The sequence below is a fragment of the Salvelinus fontinalis genome, chromosome 22, assembly GCF_029448725.1.
Source record: "Salvelinus fontinalis isolate EN_2023a chromosome 22, ASM2944872v1, whole genome shotgun sequence".
Taxonomy (NCBI): Eukaryota; Metazoa; Chordata; class Actinopteri; order Salmoniformes; family Salmonidae; genus Salvelinus; species Salvelinus fontinalis.
Window position 1 is genome coordinate 23,860,613 of NC_074686.1, and position 25,523 is coordinate 23,886,135.

General features: G+C 40.9%; 1 protein-coding gene and 1 long non-coding RNA gene across 9 annotated transcripts in view; both read right to left on the reverse strand.

The window, feature by feature from the left end:
* Positions 1–21,466, reverse strand: part of LOC129820061 (DNA topoisomerase 2-beta-like) — a 31,450-nt gene extending 9,984 nt beyond the window's left edge. For 4 of the 6 annotated variants that reach the window (XM_055876891.1, XM_055876890.1, XM_055876887.1 and 1 more), the window contains exons 1-22: positions 20,948–21,466; positions 16,494–16,733; positions 16,120–16,210; positions 11,367–11,430; positions 8,526–8,671; positions 8,172–8,269; positions 7,494–7,706; positions 7,075–7,248; positions 6,724–6,825; positions 6,438–6,575; positions 6,063–6,201; positions 5,662–5,819; positions 5,223–5,348; positions 4,822–4,932; positions 4,479–4,584; positions 4,148–4,257; positions 3,779–3,871; positions 2,705–2,819; positions 2,247–2,368; positions 961–1,109; positions 487–718; positions 7–141 (exon numbers count right to left, since the gene is read on the reverse strand). In XM_055876891.1, the coding sequence (XP_055732866.1) occupies positions 7–141; positions 487–718; positions 961–1,109; positions 2,247–2,368; positions 2,705–2,819; positions 3,779–3,871; positions 4,148–4,257; positions 4,479–4,584; positions 4,822–4,932; positions 5,223–5,348; positions 5,662–5,819; positions 6,063–6,201; positions 6,438–6,575; positions 6,724–6,825; positions 7,075–7,248; positions 7,494–7,706; positions 8,172–8,269; positions 8,526–8,671; positions 11,367–11,430; positions 16,120–16,210; positions 16,494–16,733; positions 20,948–20,989 (2,904 nt within the window). In that variant the 5' untranslated portion in view covers positions 20,990–21,466. The remainder of the gene's footprint in view (positions 1–6; positions 142–486; positions 719–960; positions 1,110–2,246; positions 2,369–2,704; positions 2,820–3,778; positions 3,872–4,147; positions 4,258–4,478; positions 4,585–4,821; positions 4,933–5,222; positions 5,349–5,661; positions 5,820–6,062; positions 6,202–6,437; positions 6,576–6,723; positions 6,826–7,074; positions 7,249–7,493; positions 7,707–8,171; positions 8,270–8,525; positions 8,672–11,366; positions 11,431–16,119; positions 16,211–16,493; positions 16,734–20,947) is intronic. The other 2 variants (XM_055876889.1, XM_055876888.1) reach the window with 2 other exon arrangements.
* A 158-nt stretch (positions 21,467–21,624) lies between these two features.
* LOC129820064 (uncharacterized) lies at positions 21,625–25,418 on the reverse strand. Of its 3 annotated transcripts, XR_008754150.1 has the most exons (4): positions 25,239–25,418; positions 24,848–24,923; positions 23,866–24,545; positions 21,625–23,599 (listed from the first exon to the last, which is right to left on the reverse strand). It is a non-coding gene; the product is annotated as an uncharacterized LOC129820064 (long non-coding RNA). The 3 variants fall into 3 exon arrangements; XR_008754148.1 differs by having other exon boundaries at positions 24,848–25,417; XR_008754149.1 differs by having other exon boundaries at positions 23,872–24,545; positions 24,848–25,416.
* Between the last annotated feature and the right edge of the window lie 105 nt (positions 25,419–25,523).

A 25,523-nucleotide genomic window follows, 5' to 3' on the forward strand; every position in this document is an offset into this window, starting at 1 on the left:
GTGTACCTGTGTCCAGGTGCGAACGGGCAGCTCAGTGATCTCAATGGTGTTCTTGTCCAGCACAGAGATCTCGCCACTGACCATGTACTGGTTCTGACCCAACTCATGGATCACTCCTTTAAAGTTCTTATAGCTGGGCAGCTGGGAGAGGAGAGAGGTAGGAATATTCAGTCAGCCGTTATTATGATACAGTACATGACCTACTCATTATAGGATTACATCTGATTATAACTGACCTACAGCAGACACAGAAAGTTGGTGGTTTATCCAATTCTACTCAAAAATGGGTTTTAGCTAAATGTTTTAATGTATAACGGTATCAATCTACACAAATATTATCTGAGTTGATATGTTTTTAGCAATAAAATCCTTACACCAAATGGACAACAGTGCTGCTTGTATGTCCAAGACACATTTCCCCTCTGGCACAATAAAGTTGATCTTATCTTATGCAATCAATTAAGTTTCAAACTTCCAAATGTTCACCATGGGCAGAGGGTCCTGCATGTTGAGCATGCGGTACAGGTTGTTGACTATCTCTCTGTGGTCGTAGTTGGGGATCTTGCAGGCCCAGCCCGTCCCGATGCCCTCGGCCCCGTTCACCAGCACCAGAGGGAGGATGGGGATGTACCACTCTGGCTCCACCTTCTGGTTGTCATCGAACAGGAACTTCAGCAGGCTGGAGTCCACCGCCGGGAACAACATCTTGGCCAGGGGACTGAGGAAGTCACATTACTTCATAATAAATACATGTTTTAAGCATTTTGAGTGTGTTTTATGAAAGGTGATGTATAAAGAAAGTTGACATTAAATGTATCATTAACCTTTTTTTCTCTTCTTTTGTTTTAATCAAACAGGTATTACTGCACTTCAGGATGGCCCATACAAATCATACAAGTAGTAGACTTATCAAATTGCTAGCACAATTATGTTTTGACCTTTGACCCTGGGAGGCTTTACCTGAGCATGGTGAAGATGTAACGGGGGCTGGCAGCGTCCTTGCCCCCGTTGATGCGGGTACCAAACTGACCCAGCGGCTGCAGAATGTTCACGTTGTTGCTGCCCACAAAGTTCTGGGCCAAGTTTACAATCGTCATCAACAGGGATTGCTGGATGATCACACAGAGGCACACGTGTCAAAACAATGTTTTTGTACCCATTATCTGTAAACAGTATTGATTTAAAGTGGAAGATAGTTAAGTATATTTCCTATAGCTGTGTAAATATATTTCCTATAGCTGTGTAAGTATATTTCCTATAGCTGTGTAAGTATAATTCCTATAATTCTGTAAGTATATTTCCTATAGCTGTGTAAGTATATTTCCTATAATTCTGTAAGTATATTTCCTATAGCTGTGTAAGTATATTTCCTATAGCTGTGTAAGTATATTTCCTATAATTCTGTAAGTATATTTCCTATAATTCTGTAAGTATATTTCCTATAGCTGTGTAAGTATATTTCCTATAGCTGTGTAAGTATATTTCCTATAGCTGTGTAAGTATATTTCCTATAATTCTGTAAGTATATTTCCTATAGCTGTGTAAGTATATTTCCTATAGCTGTGTAAGTATATTTCCTATAATTCTGTAAGTATATTTCCTATAATTCTGTAAGTATATTTCCTATAGCTGTGTAAGTATATTTCCTATAGCTGTGTAAGTATATTTCCTATAGCTGTGTAAGTATATTTTCTATAATTCTGTAAGTATAATTCCTATAATTCTGTAAGTATAATTCCTATAATTCTGTAAGTATAATTCCTATAATTCGGTAAGTATAATTCCTATAGCTGTGTAAGTATATTTCCTATAATTCTGTAGGTATATTTCCTATAACTGTGTAAGTATATTTCCTATAACTGTGTAAGTATATTTCCTATAATTCTGTAAGTATATTTCCTATAGCTGTGTAAGTATATTTCCTATAGCTGTGTAAGTATAATTCCTATAATTCTGTAAGTATATTTCCTATAGCTGTGTAAGTATATTTCCTATAATTCTGTAGGTATAATTCCTATAGCTGTGTAAGTATATTTCCTATAGCTGTGTAAGTATAATTCCTATAGCTGTGTAAGTATAATTCCTATAGCTGTGTAAGTATAATTCCTATAGATGTGTAAGTATAATACCTATAGCTGTGTAAGTATATTTCCTATAGCTGTGTAAGTATATTTCCTATAGATGTGTAAGTATAATTCCTATAGCTGTGTAAGTATATTTCCTATAGCTGAGTAAGAGTGTAGAACCTCTCCATGATGGTAGGCGGACATCTCTGCCACTGAACCAGCCAGCTGAGCCACCTTCACCTCCCTCTTATCATTCCTCTTCATACAGGTGAAAAGTACCTTTCTCTGACCTGGCTTCATACCTGCACACAAGATATCATCAAAAGGGGACCCCCCCACACACACACACCCATTCAAAAAGGGATCACAAGTGGACCGCAGGAGGAGTGGGTGTTGCAACAAAACAGCTAATGGGGATTGAAATAAACAAATAATTCTACACGCCATCATCAAAAGGAGACCACATCACACACATAAACAGAGCAGCCAGAGGACAGTGAAGAATTCTGTTAATGACAAGTTTCCAGGCATTTCAGTTCCCTTAAACTTCAAAAGCCATTTGACAACAAACACAACAAAAGCTAGAAAGACAGAACATCCAGGGAGATAGCTAGTCTAGTGCATCGCTGCATACCTACCGTCCACTAAGGATGGGATGGATCTCTCGTTGTCAGAGTTGGAGAAGAGGATGAGTTCTTTGTTGATGAAGTCGTTGTAGGAGAGGTGTTTCGCCTGTGTGCCGTACAGGTATTGCTGAGTGGGGATGATAAAAGAGATTGAGGACTTGAAATCAGGGCTATGATGTTGTTATGGTCTATCAGTACCACGTGGTAGAGCGGTGTCTACTTTGCATCAGCGACCGACAGCAACAGAGTCAATTACAAAACGGTGTTCCGTACAGGTATTGCTGTAGGATGAGAGAGAAATGAACAGCGCTGTGATGTTATCAACTTCAGACCTGGCTATGATGGGATTCCCATGGGGAAAGCAGCTGCTACTTTACATCAGTGATAAACAGTAAAGAGAGTCATTTTACTAAACGTCAACAACATAACTAGGCTGATTGGCGTGTTTTTGGGGAATATTTCCATTTCAATGCTTAGGATATGTGAGGAACGCTGACAGCAGAACTCATCAGATGCTTGTGAATCAAAGGAGCCAGCTAGAAGACTCTAAACAAGCTGTGATACATCATGGTCCAAGTAACTCCCATGGTGGAGAGATGCCTGTTTGACAGACAGACAAACAGACAGATCTAAAACAGTCTACGTCCTCTTCCTTTCATCAAACTCCAATATCCAACAGTCTCTCACAGGGTGCATCTCAATAGTCTGTTGCTTCCTCTCCACGCCTCCTTTCCTTCATCTGCCCTGATGTGAATGATCTGGACAGTCTCTCACAGCGCAGATGGAACCTAGCACACTCGTGTGCCGAGAAACCACTGTAGAGACGTGAAGATTTACTCTATAAGAGGTATGCAAAACGTGTTATAGTGGCTGTATGTCAGCCTGCTTGAATGGTAAATGGCACAGATACACATGAAAACATAAAATGACCCCGGGAATCGACAAAATATCCCTCAGAGATGCACAAATATGATCTAACATTAAAAATGGGTGAATCTTTTCTTTAAGCAAGGTGGGCTAACAGTATTCTGGTATGCAGGAGACCCAGGTTTCAACCCAGTCGGTCACACAGTCAGTCCCACTCACCTCTGGCAGGCCGTGCATCCTCCTCTGTCTCCTGTCCTCCATGAAGTTGGTGAGCCACTCCTTCCTGTCGTCAGTCTTCTTCTTACTGAACGCCTAAAGACAGACAGCAATGTCAGCCCCCCCTCCATTTGACAAGGATTTCCCAAGCAGAGCATAGACAAATAAAGTCCAAAACCATCTTGTGTAAGTTGATAGAAGGTTGGGTAATACATTTTGTACAACAGCAAAACTAGCTTGATGAATACATTCGTCTAGCCATTTTTCAGTTAACTTTAACTTTTCTATCTATTTTCTGTATATTTAATGAGAAACTATTGAAAGACCATGATAGGGAAAAAGGAGAGAGAGTGGTGTCCATGGTAAACCCACCAGTGTGATGGCAGCATCGTCCTCTGTCCCGGCGTATCTAAACATGATCCGGTGTTTCTCCATGTCTGCAAAGTACTCCTTGGCCTCCTTGCTTGTACTGGTACCCAAACCTGGAACACAAATAAACACAAACCTTTTTCACACTATCATGCCAACCCAAACTGTACTGAGCTGGCTCAGATATGTTCAGCATGGTCCAGCAACTATGGTGGACGTATATTCAGGCCAGCACAGAACAGATTGGCTCGAATTGCCTCGGTAGTGTGGAACCGAATAGCTTGGTTAACAATAATGGTTAGTTTGGAGGATTATCCACATGTGATGAACAAACCTTTGTAGTACTTTATATGCCAGGTTTTAAAGTTGACCGTCTGTTTCTTCCATTCGTCAAACTCTGGAATGCTGTAGAAAGCATGCTCCTGTTTATTCTTGTTCACCTGCAGGAAAGAGTTAAAAGCAGCATTACAACCATGCTTGCTAGCTTTAAGCCAAGCCCATCTAAACAGTGTCCGCTTATGGCAACTGACTTCAAACATCGCCAGTCACGACTGTGTCATGTAGTCCTATGATGGAGGTTTCAGCCGGTGTATATTTGCAAACAGTGAAGAGTTTGGGCCAAGGGGAAGTGGTAGGGGGAAAAATTGGGACCAGCTGTACCAATGTATGAGTCTTACTTTGACGATAGGCGTGATGAACTCCTCCAGAAAGGTGTGTTTGAGCAGGGACGGCCAGTTGTGATGGAAGAAATTGATGAGCAAACCCTTGATATGGGAGCCATCCTGATCCTGTCAGCAGATCATCAACACAAAGAAACATTCTATTAGGATGGATTGTTATGACCCAAGGGTACATCCAAAATGATACCCTACTCCATATGTAGTGCACTACTTTTGGAGCACTACACCATACTATATAGGGAATAGCACGCCATTTCAGATGAACCTTAAGAGCATGGATAATGTATGAAAGATGCTTTACGCTCATAGTTATTACAATTATTGATTATGATGATAATTGCAAGACATGGGTCAATTGTAGATGTCGGGCGTTGGTGGGATTGATTAAGTGTTAGAACCTGATCGGTCATGATCATGATCTTGCCGTAGCGTAGGGATCTCAGAGACTCTGGGTCTTCGTAGCTCTTCTTGTACTGCAGACCCACGATCTTGATGATGTTGTTGATCTCTGCGTTCTCCATGATCTGGTGGGAAAGAGAAACATGGCTGTGTCAGTGTTTCCCCTACCTGACTAAGGCAGGATGGGCCACCTTGGCTCTGGTGGACTCAACCCAAAAGAGTTTGGCTTCAGCTGATCTTAATAAAACAATTATGTTGATCGGAAAGGTCCTTGCGCCACTTTTGGCAAACGATCTACGTAAATCCCTTGAGTATTTATTTGTCTACAAGATTTATCATTTTGGTGTACGCTCGAGACATTAATCATGTCGATTGTAATCACTCATACACAATCCCAGCCCAATCTGACCACTCGTTAGACACTAACCTGACACTAACCTGTTTGTGTGTAGCCTCTCGTACATTCAGGATCTTTCCTCTTAGTGGGAAGACACCATAGCGATCTCGCCCAATGACACCAAGGCCGGAGACGGCCAGGGACTTGGCCGAGTCTCCCTCAGTCAGGATCAGAGTGCATTCTGACGAGTGTTTACCACCTGGGGGTGAAGACGGGGGTAAGACGCGCAGCTCAGTGTGTGTTTAAACAATTTAGTGTTTCCCCTCATTTTTTATAAAAAAGGGATGGGCCCAACAACCTAGCTCTGTTCCCCCATCCTAATTTAAAGTCTTCAACTAGTTTCAATATAAATATTGTCAAAAGAGGCCCTCTTGGTGGATAAGTAGATTAGCAACATCGTAGGGCTTATGCACAGAGAGCAGTGTAGTTGTGGTTGTCTTACCGGCATCGTTGGCGTCGTCAAGCTTGGGGATGCCTTTAATCTTGCTGTACTTCACTGAAGAACACTTCTTGTTGAGTTGTGTCTGGGCCTTGAACTTCACCCAGTTCAGGATACTCTCCACAATGCCACAGTTGGTCGCCTGCAGACAAAATAAAGAATTGAATATGATATATCATTGTTTAATATTCCAGGTGAACCGAGAACACAAGAACCTGGAACTGATTTTACAGATCATATGATATCAACTCAATGTAAATAACTTGACTTTCTCTGTGAGGAAACAGTGTATGTGAAGAGTGAAGGCCCAACATCACACGAGGTAGTGATATTTCATTGTGGTAAAGAACAGACATTTATGAAGAAGCATCTCCTTACTGCTCTGATGAACTTCTCAGACAGAGGACACTTAGAACCAAAGCTCTTGGTCTGGAGGGTCATGTTCTCCTTGGTCTGGGAGTCAAAGGTCGGGTTCTCGATCAACGCATTCACAAACACCCAGATGTGGTTCTTCACCTGAGTCAGACAAAAGTAAAGCACTAAGATTGTAGCTGAACGTTACATTAAGTTGCTCTTATCCCAGTTCACTAACAATGGAATTACTAGTAACACTATTGTAGTAACACGATAGTAATAACACATTAATAAGATGGTAATAACTAACCTGGAAGGGTTTGACTGAGACACCAGCTTTGTTCTTCTTCTTCACCACTTCTATCAGCTTGGCTACGATCTGGTCCACCACGTAATCAATGTGTCTGCCACCCTGAATGACACAAAACAAGCAGTATAGTACATAAAACATCTCTTGTGTCGTTAATTGATTCAAGTCATACTACAACATGTGAATAGCATCAAAATGAACATGCATCCCAGTATATTTACACATGAAAAAACACACTTAATTTGTCCATTATTCCTAGATTGGTCAAGTCGTAGTTTTCCAAATCAAAGGGTGTAGTTCTGGTAATATAACAGACTATTTTAACAACATAATTCCCTGAGGGGATGTTACCTTGGTGGTGGCGATACTGTTGACGAAGCTGATCTGTTGGAATCCCTTCTCACTCATAGTGAGACAGACCTCCCAGCGCTCGTTGACCGACTCGTTGACCACCTTCAGGGCCACGCCCACCTCGTCCAGCTTGTCCTTCACATACAGGTCCACATAGCTGCGGAACCCTGTCACCTGGGAGGAGAGGGAAAGGACAGGTGAGAAGAGCCTACACTGGGTTTGGATTGTGGCTAAGGTTCTGGAAAAGTTATTAGCAAATGACACTGTATTGAAACAGGTGTAGTGAAATGAGCCGTTTTATTTCCTTTCAAAATGTTTTGCCCAGGGTCTTCCAAGACTTGGCACCTTACGTACAGCATGTATTCTGTGTATATGGGACAGCCCATCTTACTATGTGTGGTTAAATGGGTCGGACTTACAGGGAGTTTCTTCCCGTTGAGCATGACTTTGATGCCCTTGCAGGACCCAGCGATGTCATAGGCCCTCTTGGTGAGCAGAGCCACAATGTCCTTGTCCAGCTTCTCCATCTTGAACTTGGACAGGTCCGGCTGGAAGGTCACGCACGTGAAGTCGTCCCCGTCAAAGAACTTGATCTTGGGGTCGCTCGTTTTCCCCATGTTGTTCTGCCAAGTCTAGGGAGAGGGAGAAAAAGGGGGAGAGAGATTGTCATGAAATGTACTACATTCTTCACATGTTAAGGAAATTAGAATGAATCATGAGTTTGTATTGTGAAATTCCATCAAAGAGAGAAGAGTTAATAAAAAGCCATGTGCAACTGATTAAACAAACTATCACTATTTTGATTAGTAATTTCACTGAAAGTGACAATTATAGGACAATTCACAAAAACCATCTGGTTTATAAGAAATTACAGAAATCCCACAAAACTATGTAGAATCCTACAATATCAACGTAGAATCCTGAGAGACCACACCTGACAGTGAGAATCAACTCATACTCACCCCCTCACATGTTTACAAGTCACATACTGTACTCCTACAAAACATCAACTGGTACTTAGCTGTTTGAAGAACACTCTTTTCAAGGTTGACTAAACAACAGATGTCAATCACGCTGTGCTTTCTGGTCGTCTGTACCTGTTTGAAGCTGTGTTTGTACTCCTTGCATGCGGTTTCCACTGTGAACTTTGTGCTGAAGATGTTACAGAGTTTAGCGCCGTACCCGTTCCTTCCACCTATAAGGAAAACAGAAGGGAGACGTGCTTTCATCCGTGGAGAGATTGACCTATAGTCATTCACTAATTCCAGTGTAGTGTTACTAAGCACTGCAAGGGGAACTACAAAACTATTCACCTATTCAGTAGCTAAACATTTCAGGTTAGACGTTCTGTCTAAAGCTTTATTGAAACCATATGAAATGTTATTACATAAAGGGACAAAGAATAATGAATAAATGAATTAGATTCTCGTTTTCAGAGTGATTTTTTCCACCTGTGACTTTCTTCTGCTCGTCGTCGTAGTTACTGGAGGTGAGGAGGTGTCCGAAGATGAGAGCGGGAACGTACATCTTCTCATCTTTGTGTTCCACCACGGGGATGCCTTTACCATTGTTCCAGATGGTGACGGTGTTGGACTCACTGAAGGAAGAGAGGAGGAGGAACGTAGGAATAAACAAGGAGGTGGAAGAACTTCACAGGACAGCCAGAATAAGCTGTACTAATCTTTACATTAAGATCATAAATAAAATATTTGTAAATTAAAAATAAATAATAATAAGATTAAGATGTAAAATTATATTTAGTTCAATAAATATAAATTTAGCCAGACCTTTCTGACATATAAACATCAACATTTTACAATACTGCAACCAATCCCCATTTGCCAAACCAGTGGATTTAGGGTTGTGATTTTAAACACACTGTAGAGCAACACAGCAAAACTAAATAAGCCCAACGTGTGATGATTTAAGCTCTGGAACGGGGCTCCAACATTCATATAAAACCATTAGAAATTTCAGCCCTTGAGAGCAACAGAGGAGAGGAAAGGAAAAAGCACAGAGAGATATGAAAGGGCAGGGTACATGCAGACAGGCCTGGCCTCACAGGGAGGAGACAGGGAAGCTCTCTGAAGGACACTCTGACGTTCAGCAGTCTGCTGTGTGTGCAGATTGCTGTGGATGTCGTGCCGTAGGTGAACAGCATGTTAAATGAGCTCCCTGAATTGCAGAGCCGACTGTTCATTAAGACCTCTCTCCCTCTCCCTCCCCAGAAATCTATCAGCCTCCACCACAACTCCCTGCTGCTAGCTAACACTGTGCCTAAGATCAACGTACGGCTAAATACCCCGCAGAAGCATGCACAACGCTGGCTTTAAAACACACACACATCACAGTGGGCATATCACTTAAACAAAATGGATGCTCCGCATTCTTCAAATACATTCTCCCACAGAAAAATCTGCATGCCTTGAGAGTGCTTTCAGAAAGTATGCACACCCCTTGACTTTTTCCACATTTGGTTGTGTTACAGCCTGAATTTAAAATGTATTAAATTGAGATTTTAGTCACTGGCCTACAAACAATATCCCATAACGTCAAAGTGATGTGTTTTTTTGAAAATTGTACAAATCAATAAAAAATGAATTGCTGAAATGTCTTGAGCCAATAAGTATTCAACCCCTTTGTTATGGCAAACCTAAATAAGTTCAGGAGTAAAAATGTGGATAACAAGTCACATAATAAGTTACAAGGACTATGTGTGTAATAATAGTGTTCAACATGATTTTTGAATGACTACCTCATCTCTGTACCCCACACATACAATTATCTGTTAGGTCCCTCAGACGAGCAATGAATTTCAAACACAGATTCAACCACAAAGACCAGGGTGGTTTTCCAATGCCTCGCAAAGAAAGGCACCTATTGGTAGAACAAAAAGCAGACATTGAATATCCCTGTGAGCATGGTGAAGTTATTAATTACACTTTGGATGGTGTATCAATACACCCAGTCACAACAAAGCTCCAGGTGTCCTTCCTAACTAAGTTGCCGGAAAGGAAGGAAACTCTTAAGGGATTTCACCATGATGCCAATGGTGACTTTAAAACAGTTAAAGTTTAATGGCTGTGATAGGAAAAAAACTGAGGATGGATCAATCACATTGTATTTGCTTCACAATACTAGCCTCCTAACTGACAAGTGTACAGAATAAAAAATATTCCAAAACATGCATCCTGTTTGCGACAAGGCACTAAAGTAATACTGCAAAAAATGTGGCAAAGCAATTGTCCTGAATACAAAGAGTTATGTTTGGGGCAAATTCAATACAACACAAGCATAGTGGTGGCTTTCCACCAGACACTGGGAGATGAATTCACCTTTCAGCAGGACAATAACCTAAAACAGTTGAGTTGCTTACCAAGAAGACAGCGAATGTTCCTGAGTGGCAGAGTTACAGTTTTGACTTAAGTATGCTTGAAAATCTATGGCAAGACTTCTAATTTGACAGAGCTTGAAGAATTTTAAAAAGAATAATGTACAATCCAGGTGTGCAAAGCTCTTAGAGACTTACCTAGAAAGACTCACTGCTGTAATCGCTACCAAAAGGTGATTCTAACATGTATTGACTCAGGGGTGTGATGTGAATACCTATGTAAATGAGATATTTCTGTATTCCATTTTCTATAAATGTGCAAAAAAAAATTAAGCATGTTTTCACTTTGTCATTTTGGGGGTATTGTGCGTAGATGGATTACATTGTTTTTCAATTCAGGCTATAACAAAATGTGGAATAAGTTAAGTTAAAGGGTATGAATGCATTCTGAAGGCACTGTATATTTAGAAGGCTACTTAGTGAGCTGAACTACTGGGCTGCAGGCTTATTTTATTGGTCAACCAGAACCATTTCCATACTAACTAACTCCGCAATTTTATTTTATCAATCACTGAAAAGCCAGTCTAAAAGCCAGTCTAGAGAGACCTACATTCTAACAGCAAAAAATGGTATTTGGCTGGGGGAGCCATTGTTTTCCAATGAAGAGAAGCCGCTGCACCTACCTAGACAGCATGCACTGCACAATTTTTAGGGGGGCGGTGCTGCTATGCTCAAATGACTTTTCCAACACTGCTACGCATGAACTCCAGGGGAGCATACGGCTTTGCCGTCATAGAACAGGACTGTTAAACAGAACTTATGATAATGACGGATAGACGACAACTAACTGCAACAGAGGGAAGCTACTGTGCCTACCTCTGCAGCGTGCACAGTAGGGGTTTTGGGCTCAAACTGGACTTGACTAATGATCGACAACTGCTGACTGTGCATGTGTACTTACGGATCAATGGAGATCTTTATGGTTGACATGCTCTTATCCCGTTGTTTGTTGTCGGCCGCGTTGACTGTGGAGTAGAGAAAAACATGTTCAAATGAGAAGTAGACTGCAGGGATTCAATTGTGTCGATAGACTATCGAGAAGATACTCACATTTTCATCAAGAGCTTTAGACACACTTGAGAATCAATAGCCTAAATGTTGCCTGGCCTATAAAATCCAAAACCACATCCTTTCAAGTCTCTCATACTGGAAACATATTGAAAAGTCAAATTGACTCAGTCAATTCTCCTGTCGGTTATACGGTTTGGTTGGCCTGTTTCATTTCAAGCTTTTGCTTGGGTTGTAAGGTGACATTATGTGTGGACTGATCCTGTGTGAGTTATGTCTAGTCAGTAATTATATAGACGTGGTAGGAACTAGTGAACATTTGAGCAGCGAGGACAGACTGCTGTCATTACCTTATCACCACTATAAAACAGCTAAATTAACACTGTGCGGAGCAAAAAACTCTAATCTCATGTCTTCTTCCATTGCATATGACTGGATTTCCAGTTGCTTGATCACTCAAGGTAGTGCCTGGTATAAACATACTATTTCAGGACAGGGTATTCATCAATGCAGAAGCCTGACATTTTGCAATACAATAATTGGTTGTACCCCATATTGAATGTGCCAGTCAGCCAAACACATAACATAGACCAGATGCTGCTGCCGCTTGTCTTAATCAGTGTGTAACTGACAACCAATAAAAGATTTCATCAGACGGCTCTTCATTCCAGACAAATGGCTACATGAGTAAGAGCAAGGAGGGGGGGACAGGCTGTCCACAGAACACACAGGAACAAGCAAGCTCCTCTACACAACAGGTTAAATGTAATAGATGTTTCAGATATATTGTCGGACAAGATAAAAGGCTCGTTTTCATCTCCAGTCACTGGGCAGGAGTACAAAAATGATATCATCCTACCTACAACAATAGATTTACTGAATGTACTGTAAGTCTGTCTGCTAAATCAGGGGTTCCACTGTTCATGACACAAACTGTTCACACCCCTCTTGGCGGTGGGGAGAATTTTGTAGGTTTAAAGCTTATTTCTTGCAATTCTATACATTTTGCCATGTCTAATGTGTATGTGTGTGATTTGAGTGTCAAAAAAATACAAAAATATCTATGGGCTAAAAACCTAAATAAAAAAACGTTAGCTGACATGGACTAGTTGATCTGGACATTTCTGACAAGTTATAAATAGCTCTCGAAGGTATGCAATGACTAACATGACAAGAGGAACTGATGAAGCACTACCCAATTTCAAAATTGCACCTTGTGCATTGTACTATTACAATTTCAAAGAGAGTAAGTTTAAAGCAGGACGGAGTTCCTTTAAAAAATTATATACCCTAACAATATACACGACCGTTCAAAAGTTTGGGGTCACTTAGAAACTCTTGTTTTTGAAAGATTTTTTTGTTTTCCATTAAAATAACATCAAATTGATCAGAAATACAGTGCAGACATTGTTAATGTTGGAAATTACTATTGTAGCTGGAAACGGCAGATTTTTTATGGAATATCTACATAGGCGTACAGAGGCCCATTATCAGCAACCACCACTCCTGTGTTACAATGGCACGTTGTGTTAGCTAATCCAAGTTTATCCTTTTAAAAGGCTAATTAATCATTAGAAAACCCTTTTGCAAATAGCTGAAAACTGTTGTCCTGATTAAAGAAGCAATAAAACTGGCCTTCTTTAGACTAGTTGTATCTGGAGCAACAGCATTTGTGGGTTTGATTACAGGCTCAAAATGGGCAGAAACAAAGGACTTTCTTCTAAAACTCGTCAGTCTATTCTTGTTCTGAGAAATGAAGGCTAGTCCATGCGAGAATTTGCCAAGAAACTGAATATGTCGTACAACGCTGTGTACTATTCCCTTCACAGAACAGCGCAAACTGGCTCGAATCAGAATAGAAATAGGAGTGGGAGGCCCCGGTGCACAACTGAGCAAGAGGACAAGCACATTAGTGTCTAGTTTGAGAAACAGACGCCTCACAAGGTCTCAACTGGCAGCTTCATTAAATAGTAGCACTATAGAAGCAATAGTTTATTGCTTCTATAGTCAGGACAACAGTTTTCACCTGTGCTAACATAATTGCAAAAGGGTTTTCTAATGATCAATTAGCCTTTTAAAATGATAAACTTGGATTAGCTAACAACGTGCCATTGGAACGAAGGAGTGATGGTTGCTGAAAAATTGAGATATTCCATTAAAATTCCATCCAGCTACAATAGTCATTTACAACATTAACAATGACTACACTGTAGACATTCTGATCAATTTGATGTAATTTTAATGGACAAAAAATGTGCTTTTCTTTCAAAAACAAGGACATTTCTAAGTGACCCCAAACTTAGAAATGGTATTGTATTATTACACACACAGTACCAGTCAAAAGTTTGGACACTCCTACTCACTACATTGTAGAATAATAGTCAAGACATCAAAACTATGAAATAGCACATATGGAATCATGTAGTAACCAAGAAAAGTGTCCAACAAATCAAAATATATTTTATATTTGAGATTCTTCAAAGTAGCCACCCTTTGCCTTGATGACAGCTTTGCACACTCTTGGCATTCTCTCAAACAGCTTCATAAGTTAGTCACCTGGAATGCATTTAAATTCAAATGGGTGCCTTCTTAAAAGTGAATTTGTCAAATTTCTTTCCTTCCTAATGCGTTTGGGCCAAACAGTTGTGTTGCGAAAAAGTATGGGTAGTATACAGAAGATAGCCCTATTTGGTAAAAGACCAAGTCCATATTGTGTCAAGAACAGCTCAAATAAGCAAAGAGAAACGACAGTCCATCTTTACTTTAATACATGAAGGTCAGTCAATCCAGAACATTTCAACAACTTTTAAAGTTTTTTCAAGTGCACTCGCAAAAACCATCAAGTGCTATGATGAAACTGGCTCTCATGAGGACCGCCACAGGAATGGAATACCCAGAACTACCTCTGTTGCAGAGGATGAGTTCATTAGAGTTACCAGCCTCAGAAATTGCAGCCCAAATAAATGCTTCAGAGTTCAAGTAACAGACACATCTCAACATCAACTGTTCAGAGAAGACTGCGTGAATCAGGCCTTCATGGTCGAATTGCTACAAAGAAACCACTACTAAATGACACCAATATGAAGATACAAGAACATCCCTGCTGGCCAAACCCTCCCCTAACACGGACGATGCTGGGCCATTTGTGCGCCGCCCCATGGGTCTCCCGGTCGCGGCCAGCTGCAACAGAGCCTGGACTCGAACCCAGAATCTCTAGTGGCGCAGTGCCTTAGACCACTGCACCACTCAGGAGGCAAGAAGAAGAGACTTGCTTGGGCCAAGAAACACGAGCAATGGACATTAGACCGGTGGAAAGACTGAAAAACAGCTTCAATCTTAAGGCCATCAGACTGTTAAGACAGCCATCACTAACACAGAGAGGCTGCTGCCTATATACAGACTTGAAATCATTGGCCACCTAAATAAATGGATCAATAGTCACTTTAATAATGTTTACATTTCGTGCATCACACATCTATGTATATACTGTATTTTATACCATCTATAGCATCTTGCCTATGCCGCTCTGTCATTGCTCATCCATATATTTATATGTATATATTCTTATTCAATTCCTTTACTTAGATTTGTGTGTATTAGGTAGTTGTTGGGGAATTGTTAAATATTGCTGCACTGTCGGAACTAGAAGCATAAGCATTTCGCTACACTCGCATTAACATCTGCTAACCATGTGTATGTGACCAATACAATTTGATTTTCACTTGGGACTATCATTTGTTTTTCAACAGGACAATGAACCAAAACACACCTCCAAGTTGTGTATTGGCTATTTGACCAAGAAGGAGAGTGATGGAGTGCTGCACCTGACAACCACAATCACCCGACCTCAACCCAATTGAGATGGTTCGGGACAAGTTGGACCGCAGAGTGAAGGAAAAGCAACCAACAAGTGCTCAGCATATGTGGGGACTCCAAGACTGTTGGAAAAGCATTCCAGGTGAAGCTGGTTGAGAGAGTGCCAAGAGTGTGCAAAGCTGTCATCAAGGTAAAGGGTGGTTACTTTAAAGAATCTAAAAAATATTTTGATTTGTTTAACACTTCTTTTTTGGTTACTACATTCCATATGTGTTATATCATAGTTTCAATGTCTTCACTATTATTGTACAGTGTAGAAAATAGCAAAAATAAAGAAAAACCCTTGAATAAGTAGGTGTGTCCTAACTTTGGACTGTGTGTGTGTGTGTGTGTGTGTGTGTGTGTGTGTGTGTGTGTGTGTGTGTGTGTGTGTGTGTGTGTGTGTGTGTGTGTGTGTGTGTGTGTGTGTGTGTTTATATATATATAAAATTGGTCGACTGACATAGCAAAGTACACCTAAAATAAAATCTAACTCAACCAAAAACATTTTAGTCAATTAGCAGATGCTCTTAATCATAGCGACTTAAAGGAGCAATTACGGTTAAGTGCCTTGCTCAAGGGCACAGACAGATTTTTCACATAGTCGGCTCGGGGAATCAATCCAGCTGCTTTTTGGTTCACCGTTATTCTACCTTGAGGGAAGGCCCATCAGAGGCCATCACAGTAATAACATATAGCTTAATAAAAATGAACTGAGGGCTTTAGCTAGTTCATAATGACCACTTTGTCACCTGTGTATGTTCTGTTTTAAAAGATCCTGATAGACTTACCAAGAATTTCATCAAAGATTTTGTATAATCCAGGGACATAAGTGATTTCTCGTAGATTCATCCCAAGGTCTTCATCGAAAACCCACATTTGCTGAAAGGGGAGAAATAAATATCTTTATTGATTAACCATTCATAATACCTCACTACACATCAACAACAAAGAGCAACACCAGATTTCTCTGTTAGATCTAGGTACAGAACTGGATGTTGTTGTGACTAATGTTGTTTAGAAAATGAGTCTTCTGTAAGCACAAAACAGGAGTGAAACAGGAAGACGTTACGCGCCCCCCAATTTTTTTTTGCACAATTTTGTTTTCTGTTGCACCCTCCTGAACACAAGCTAGACGTCTACAGACATGATGAACCTAACCCACCTGGGTGACAGGTTCCACAGAGCCGATGTAGGTGTCTGGCCTCAGTAGGATGTGCTCCAGCTGGGTCTTCTTCTGGTACACCCTCTCCACTGACATCTTATCTCCTCCCTTCTTCTTGGCTCCTCCACCTCCTCCCTCCGCCTTGCCCCCATCACCCCTGCCGTTCGCAGCCGCCGCTGCCGCGGCTGCCGCTGCCTCCTCCTCCCTCTTTTTGGCAGCATTCTTCTTATCAAAGAGGGTCTGGTATTAGACACATGTGCACAACTTTGTTAAAAATTACACTAAAGATAAATAATTGAACTCTGTGTCTGCAGGCACTAGCAGCTGATTATCAGAGCTGCCCATTAGAAAAGGCACAGCAGTAGCCGTTTCCCCCCCACTTCTACTGTTTGGATAGTCCGACTAGTCCAGTGTAGCCTCAAATTTTTCCTTCAATGCTCCTTTACGATTTGGTTGGTTGCTCGATTAGTGGGTTGGTTGCAACTTGGAAGGTTTACTTGGGAAGGCTAGTTGCCCAGCACACACAAGACACCATTGTTTAAGGCAGTGGATCTCATTGTTAAATACTTAGGAATGCATCTAAGGAGAGGCCATAAAAGTGACAGTACCTGAGGAGTAAACTTTATCAAATAAAAATTTAAATATTGCAAGCATGGGAAAATAGAAATCAGGGTTCCCCAACTGGCAGCATGCGGGAACAATTTGGGCTGCAGGGGATTTTATATCCCGGACCCAAGTTCTGAGCAAAAAAACGGCTTAAAGAAAATATATATTTTTGTAAATTGTTGGTCATAAAAGACTAAAAACACCAGCTCCAAGTATTCCCACGCATAATAGAGATACTGTATATGTGATCGTATACACATGTTAGTAAGGTTTGAAATGATTATGTTTTAGTCAAATATATCTGTTTGGGCTTATTGCGGTCAATTGTTTTGTATACAAATGATTTGTAATTATGTTCCGGCCCCCTGACCATCCGCTCAAGAAGAAAGAAAACGTCCCGCGGCTGAATCTAGTTGATGATCCCTGATCTAAAGTGTATTTGTGTGGTAAGGTATACAATTGATCCAGAGCCCTTGAGCATGCAATAGGCATATATAAACTGTGCAATAACAAACACAGTGGTTGAGAATAATGCAGTCCCTGTCACCTGTGGCCCCTGAGACCAGTTTACATTTCTCTATGGGGAGGTATCTGAGCAACAGACCCTCACAATGCTCATCAACCTTTTAGTAACAAACAGTGAACCAAAGAAAGTTAACCCAATATAGTCCATGGCTCACCCCAACTCTCCCAGTAAGTCATAATCATCTTATCAAGCCAAAGCATCCATTTAACTCACATGATAGTCCACCACTCAGGGATAGTTGCTTTGATAAGATAACGACAAAAAAGCAATATTGAGAGAATGAAATACTAGGTCTGCTAAGAACCTAATCTTGGTTGCTTAAACGATCTGAAAGAATCCTGCATGACCTCGAGATGGCATCCCTGCCTGCATCTCACAGAGGATGTGAAGACTCCAGGCATTAACTCACGAAGTAGGGTGTAAAACGTGTTTTGATTCAACTAATTTATTAGATTGAATGTAGGCTACCTATTCTGTGTGTCCATGTGTTAAAAATTGCCTTGGCTGAGAGGGTAGGCTACCGGCAGCGGTGTAAGGCCTAGTGGAGGGTAAATGCCTTGTACACACCTTTTTCAGAAAATGCATTGAAATGATAGGGAGCGTTACTTTTTTCACCGAGACCGGGAATCAGAGTTTACCCACCTATTTCTTTTACCACTAACTACCGGTAGGCCTATGTGAAGTTCATGGTAATACACATTGTAGCCCAGTCTAGTCAGTTGACCATCCCGTCTTACCCGCAACAGTTTCAGCAATTTGTCAGCAAGACGCACCAATTAGATGCACGATTGGGCTCAAGTCCGGGCTCTGGCTAGGCCACTCAAGGACATTCAGAGACTTGTCCCGAAGCCACCCCTACGTTGTCTTGGATGTGTGCTTAGGGTCATTGCCCTGTTGGAAGGTGAACCTTTGCCCTAGTCTGAGGTCCTGAGCACTCTGGAGCAGGTTTTCATCAAGGATCTCTGTTCTTTGCTCCATTCATCTTTCCCTTGATCCTGACTAGTCTCCCAGTCCCTGCCGCTAAAAACATCCCCACAGCATGATGCTGCCACCACCATGCTTCACTGTAGGGATGGTATTGGCCAGGTGATGAGTAGTGCCTGGTTTCCTCCAGATGTGATGCTTGGGATTCAGGCCAAATAATTCAATCTTGGTTTCATCAGACCATTCCTTCAACCTCATGGCTTGGTTTTTGCTCTGACAACTGTGAGACCTTATGTAGACAGGTGTGTGTCTTTACAAATAATGTCCAATCGATTGAATTTACCACAGGTGGACTCCAATCAAGTTCTAGAAACATCTCAAGGATTATCAATGGAAACAGGATGCACCTGAGCTAAATTTCACATCTCATAGCAAAGGGTCTGAATAATTATGTAAATAAGGTATCTGTCTTTTATTTTGAATACATTTGCAAAAATATCTAAAAACCTGTTTTCACTTTGTCATTATGGGGTATTGTGTGTCGATTGAGGAACATTTTAATTTAATCAACTTTAGAATAAGGCTGTAACGTAACAAAATTTGGAAAAGGTGAAGGAGTCTGAATACTTGGGTGTCACAGAGAAGACTGATAGCGCATTTCAGGGGTGCACAATCTCTATTTTAGGTTGTACAGTCCAATATGAAGGTTCAATATGCACAATAGGCTGTATAGTAAGCTGATTTCCCACAGTTAAAGTTCTCTAATAAGAGCTTCATATTTGTGTGAACTACACAGTTGTGTTCTGTGAGTGACTACCCATTTTGTGGGTGCAACATCCATAGGTTAGGCTGTACAGTGCAATATGAATGTCTGGCATGCTGACCAGACCGCTCACGCGCATGTTGATTTTGTCTACCCACACCAGACGCGATCAGGACATGCAGGTTGAAATATCAAAACAAACTCTGAACCAACTATATTCATTTGGGGACAGGTCGAAAAGCATTAAACATTTATGGCAATTTAGCATTTTACATGAAATGCACCCGGTCCTCTACTCCGAAAATTAATTCACAGATATATGGGTAAACTGAGTTTGTTTCTAGTAATCTCTCCTCCGTCAGGATTCTTCTTCTTTGGACTTTATATGCCAGCTGGCAACCAACTTTAAGGTGCCTTACCACTACCAACTGGACTGGATTGTGGACCTCAGTTAATCTTTCATCACCCACGTGGGTATATACTCCTAAAAACCAATGAGGAGATGGGAGAGGCGGGACCTGCAGCGCATCAAGCGTCACAAATAGAAACAAGTTGTATTATAGCGCCTGGCTACGCAGACGCTCGCGAGCAGTGTGGGTGCAATGATTGTATAACATGCATGTGTACATTTATTTTGGAACGCCAGCGGTGTGGTCAGCATGTAATACACAAAATAGACTTACTGGAAAGGTGATTTCCCACAAAGTCCTGCCATAAGAGCGAAGATGCTAATATTTGTGTAATCTCTAGACAGTTGTGTTCTGTGAGTATCACGGAGTAGGCTGATTCCCCATTTCATGGGTGCAACATCAATAGGTTAGGCTGTACAGTGCATGCGGGTATGCCCCCAATGCAATTCTAAAGTCAACCAAAAACATTTGTCAAATTAACTTTATCTTTTGTTTAATTTCTAGACCAAATATGGCATGATTCCACTATTTGTATCCGTTTGAATCACTTATTTTGAAGCCGAACCGCAAACTCCACTATTGTCGCTAAATCCTTATTTGACTAGCTTCGCACAGGTCCCAAATTGTGTTACTGCATTTACGGGCTGGAAGCTGCTATAGCTAGCTGGTCAAATGTTGTGCAAATACATTTAAGGAATATGTAAGCATAGTTTTTTTTTATATAGATTAGGCTACCTACGAATAACTGTATTTTGAGACACATTTAAGATTCTATATTCAAACGGCGTGCATGCAAAATATGCAAACTGACTATCAATCACACTTGACGTGTATTGCAACAAAGAACTTTTTGGGGCATTGCCATTGGCCAAGTGGCTCATTCACCCGTGCCTTGCAGGAAAGCAATGTTGCCTAATGACATCATCATGTTTACAAAAAACAATGTATCTTCTGACGTTGTTGGACCAATCTGTGACTGTATTTGTGCCGGGCAATCATAGCTAAATTAATATACCAACGTATGGCCCGTCTTTAAAAGGCGCATGCTAGTTTAAAGGGGTGTATTAGCTGCTGGCTAGTTAGCATCATCACTGGCCATTTTAGAATGTCCTGCTCGTGACAAACTGGAATTTCTCTCGTGCATCGTGGCAAAATGATGAACGCTACCTGGAGCGATAAAGTAAGTCTGTCCAGTAATCCAACATTTAACAAAATAGTAACTTACCACCCAAGTCAGACCCCCGCTTCCTGCTGCGCCGTTGGACATCTTCCTTTTGTTTCCCTAAATTTTCGTGATACTACTAGCAGATAAAATACTGAAAAGTCCTGCATACAATATAGTCCATAAACTCAGGAATTATTTCAGTCAACGGACCACATTGAGATATTTTCTGTGTTCGTACCAGTTGAAAAATGTCTTGTCAAAATAGTTCCGGATGAGGGAGTGTATCGCGGCTATTGTTAAAATCGACGAGCGGTGGTTAGAACTAGGCCTGAAATCCTCAACAAAGCTTGCTTGCTACTTGACTAGATTTATAAATTACTGTACAAATTCCAAACGTTAAATCGTTTCACAACATTTCATGTAGTACAAAATCAATTGAAATAATGTATAAATAAAATTGTTTTTAATACGGCTGTAATTTAATACCCTAAATGTTCATTCAGAAATAAAAACACCGCCGCCTGCCTCCATCCGGCTCCACCATCCGCACGGCGACAATCCCAACAGCGTAACCCACCAATCCGGTGCTCGCTTTTCGAGGCACCGGTAATTCAGCCAATGAAAAAATACATGTACTTGCAATTTGTAACCAGTAGGTGGTAGTAGAAACACACCAACCGCAGTACTTTCTCTAACCAATGCACCCATGTAGTCCAGGCAAACTGTATGAAACCACATTTAATCTGTAAAAAATAAACATTTATTATAACGATTGCACAATTTACATATTTGAACAAGAACATATTAACTCCAACAACAAACTATCCCTCAATGTGATCAAGACTAAGGAGATGATTGTGGACTACAGGAAAAAGAGGACTGAGCACGCCCCCATTCTCATCAAAGGGGCTGCAGTGGAGCAGGTTGAGAGCTTCAAGTTCCTTGGTGTCCACATCACCAACAAACTAACATGGTCCAAGCACACCAAGACAATCGTGAAGAGGGAACGACAAAACCTAATCCCCCTCAGGAGACTGAAAATATTTGTCATAGGTCCCCAGATCCTCAAAAGATTCTACAGCTGCAACATCGAGAGCATCCTGACTGGTTGCATCACTGCTTGGTATGGCAACTGCTCGCCTCCGACTGTAAGGCATTACAGAGGTTAGTGTGAACGGCCCAGTACATCACTGGGGCCAAGCTCCCTGCCATCCAGGACCTCTATACAAGGCGGTGTCAGAGGAAGGCCCTAAAAAATTGTCAAAGAATCCAGCCACCCTAGTCATAGACTACTCACTACTCAAAAATCTCTCTGCTACCGCAGGGCAAGCGGGATCGGAGCGCCAAGTCTAGGTCCAAGAAGCTTCTAAACAGCTTCTACCCCAAGCCAGAAGACTCCTGAACACCTAATCAAATGGCTACCAAGACTATTTGCATTGGCCCTCCCCCTCTTTTACACAGCTGCTACTCTCTGTTGTTATCATCTATTCATAGTCACTTTAATAACTCTACCCACGTGTACATATTACCTCAACTAACCAGTGCCCCTGCACATTGACTCTGTACCGGTATCCCACTGTATATAGTCTTGCGCTTGTTATTTTACTGCTGCTCTTAAATTACTTGTTATGTTTATTTCTTATACTTATCTGTATTTTTTTTTAACTGCATTGTTGGTTTGGGGCTTGTAAGTATTTCACTGTCAGGTCTACACCTGTGGGATTCGGTGCATGTGACTAATACATGCATTCACCACAAATAAATGTAGAATACTAGTATATCCATAACCATATGTGGATACAGACATAAAAACCTATCAATAGTTACATGGCTTTCTGGTGTCCATTCAAACATTACATTTAACAATTACACATATAATATTGGTTTCTTCAAAAAATGAGTGGAAATTCCATAGCAGATGGACTTTAGGCTCACAGGTCATATATCCCTATTCTGTGTCAGGAGCCAGAACCTTGTTATGGCAGGTTGTTGCAGCCAGGCCATACTGATCCATAGTCCCCTTTGAGTTGGAAAGCCATGGTGGATGCCATGTGCTCCCAAAGGCTCAAAGAGGATTAAGTCAAGTAAGTAACTCCTCTTTTGGCAGAGACAGTCTAGATAACAAAGGCTTTTGTGTCATACAGAAGCTGGGTCTGGGTCTCACGACATTACTGGTAGTAAATATCCAAGCAGCATCATTACAAGATCTGTAATCAATACAAGATTATTGATTCAAGACACACAGATCCCGAATAATTATTGGACTATCTTACCATCCATCCATCCATACCCACAAACAATATCACCAAACTACTACTCCTCCGTTTATCTCATAAGCACCAAGATGCCTATGAATATACACACTATACATGACTATGCACAGAGTCGGTGTATTCAAGGTGATTATCTTAAGCAAGGCACTGAGCAGAATCACTGATCTATACATCATGTTGCATCCCAAAATAACTACGCATTGCTTTATTAAGATCAGCAAACCAACGTAGCGCCTTGCTCAGAGCGATCGAACACACTCATTAAGCGTAGTCCTCCTCCATCTTGACAAGGATTTCAAATCAGGATTCCTTCGGCTCATTCAAAGCCCGCCAGAACATCTGGGAGTGTTGCCATGACGACTATCCCTCTCCTCCATCTAGCTCCGCCTCCTTGACCAGCTCCAAGGATCAAGAAAGACCCGGAACAGAATGCATCTCCCTGTTTGTTCAAAAATGTGACAAAACATTAAAACTGTTTAGCTGTTGTTATGCAAGATAAGGAAGAAAACAATGTTGATCAGTTAAGTGCACATGCAAATCAATGTCACAGCTCTCTGACTATCAAATCATAATATATCTATTACATTTACAAATCACTAAGTACCAGTTTACAATTTGCACTTTAAATTGATTTGAAAAAAGGCTTCCAACTTAATCCTGAAAGGTATGTGTCACATAAACCAGACAAAAATCTATCAATCATACATCCACCTCCTGAGAACGATGTTGTGTTCTGTCCAGACTGCAGACCCCAGCGGCCGGTTCCAGAGTGAAAGGTCTGGCTGCATATTCTGACTGAGACAGTCTTTATCTTCATCCCTACAGGAGCACAGTCCAACTTCCAACTGATGTTCCCTGACGATGAGCCCTCTGTACGAGCTAGATACACCTGACAGGACATAACGTGCATTTACTGACAGGAATAAGACAGCATAAATATGGAACATTTACAGTTGATATACACATATCCTATAGAAGCAACATATCCAAGTTTGGATAGATTGATAAATGCTCAATAAATAATAGATTATTATTTCTGCTAAAAAGTAATGCCATTGCTTTAACAATCACAAAGACTGACCAACAGAAAAAAGACAGAAAAGTAGCACAAAGTATTCCCATTGATGTGTCAATATAAGAACTGCATTGAATCATTAAGAGCATGGCATCTTATCGTTTATGACATGGAGGAAAACAAAGCATCTGCCAGTCATTCTTCAGCTTCCTGAACAGACTCTTTCCTCCACACAGGCTTGTCCCTGGATGTCCTCATTGTCACTGGACACCCTGCAGTAGTGATCCTTGGTGGAGTTGTACTGCAGATGAAATAATCTCCCACTCTTCACCTTCTCAGTCGGAACAAACACAAACTCTGCTGCAGCATCCTGGGAGAGAAAGAGAGAGGAACACAAACCCATTGTTTAAAAAAAGCAGTTGCCCCCATTGAACCCAAAGATCAAAGACTCCAAGGACCATTAAAGTGAATAATAAGATACAGTAATAATGTATGCAATTTACACTATCATCCAAAACAACTATAGTCAAAGCGAATACAGTCAAAGCGAATACAGTCAAAGCAACTACAGTCATGCGTGCAAACATTTTCGTATCAGTGGTCCCAGTCGGTCCACAAACACGCAATGAAGTAAGCAGTTATTTGACTTAGTAAAACGGCTGTATATCTCACCAATGGGGCAGTCCGTGGTCCTGTCCCCCGTCTCTCGAGCTGACCGGCAAATTCAAGGCCATTAAGCAAAACAAATCTATTTAAAAAATACATTTAACATGCCTCTTGAATGACAGTTATTGTATGTTTACAATCTAACGTACCAGGTGAGAGGTCTCTACACACATTTCAGGTATATGCTCATAACAAGTGAAGCATTATACATGTTTTCATACAGTGCATTCGGAAATTATTCAGACCCCTTGACTTTTTCAACATTGTTATGTTACAGCTTTATTCTAAAATTTATTAAATATTTTTTTCCTCGAATCACAATAATGACAAAGTAAAAACAGTTTTTGGACATTTTTGCAAATGTATTAAAAATAACAAATTGAAATATCACATTTACATAAGTATTCAGACTCTTTACTCGGTACTTTGTTGAAGCATCTTTGGAAGCGATTACATCCTCGAGTTTTCTTGGGTTAGAAGGGAGGTCGATATTCCTTCTTAACTCGTTCGACTACGTTATTGGAAAAAGGGCCTAGTTTTCAGGCCTTATGGGCGGGTTTTGAGTAGTCATTGGGCTACAAATATTAACCAAACCTGGCAACCCTGAGCAACAGCAACTGCCAATCAAAATAGATGCCTTTGCAATGCCTGAACAAATCATAACTATTCAATAATCAAATTT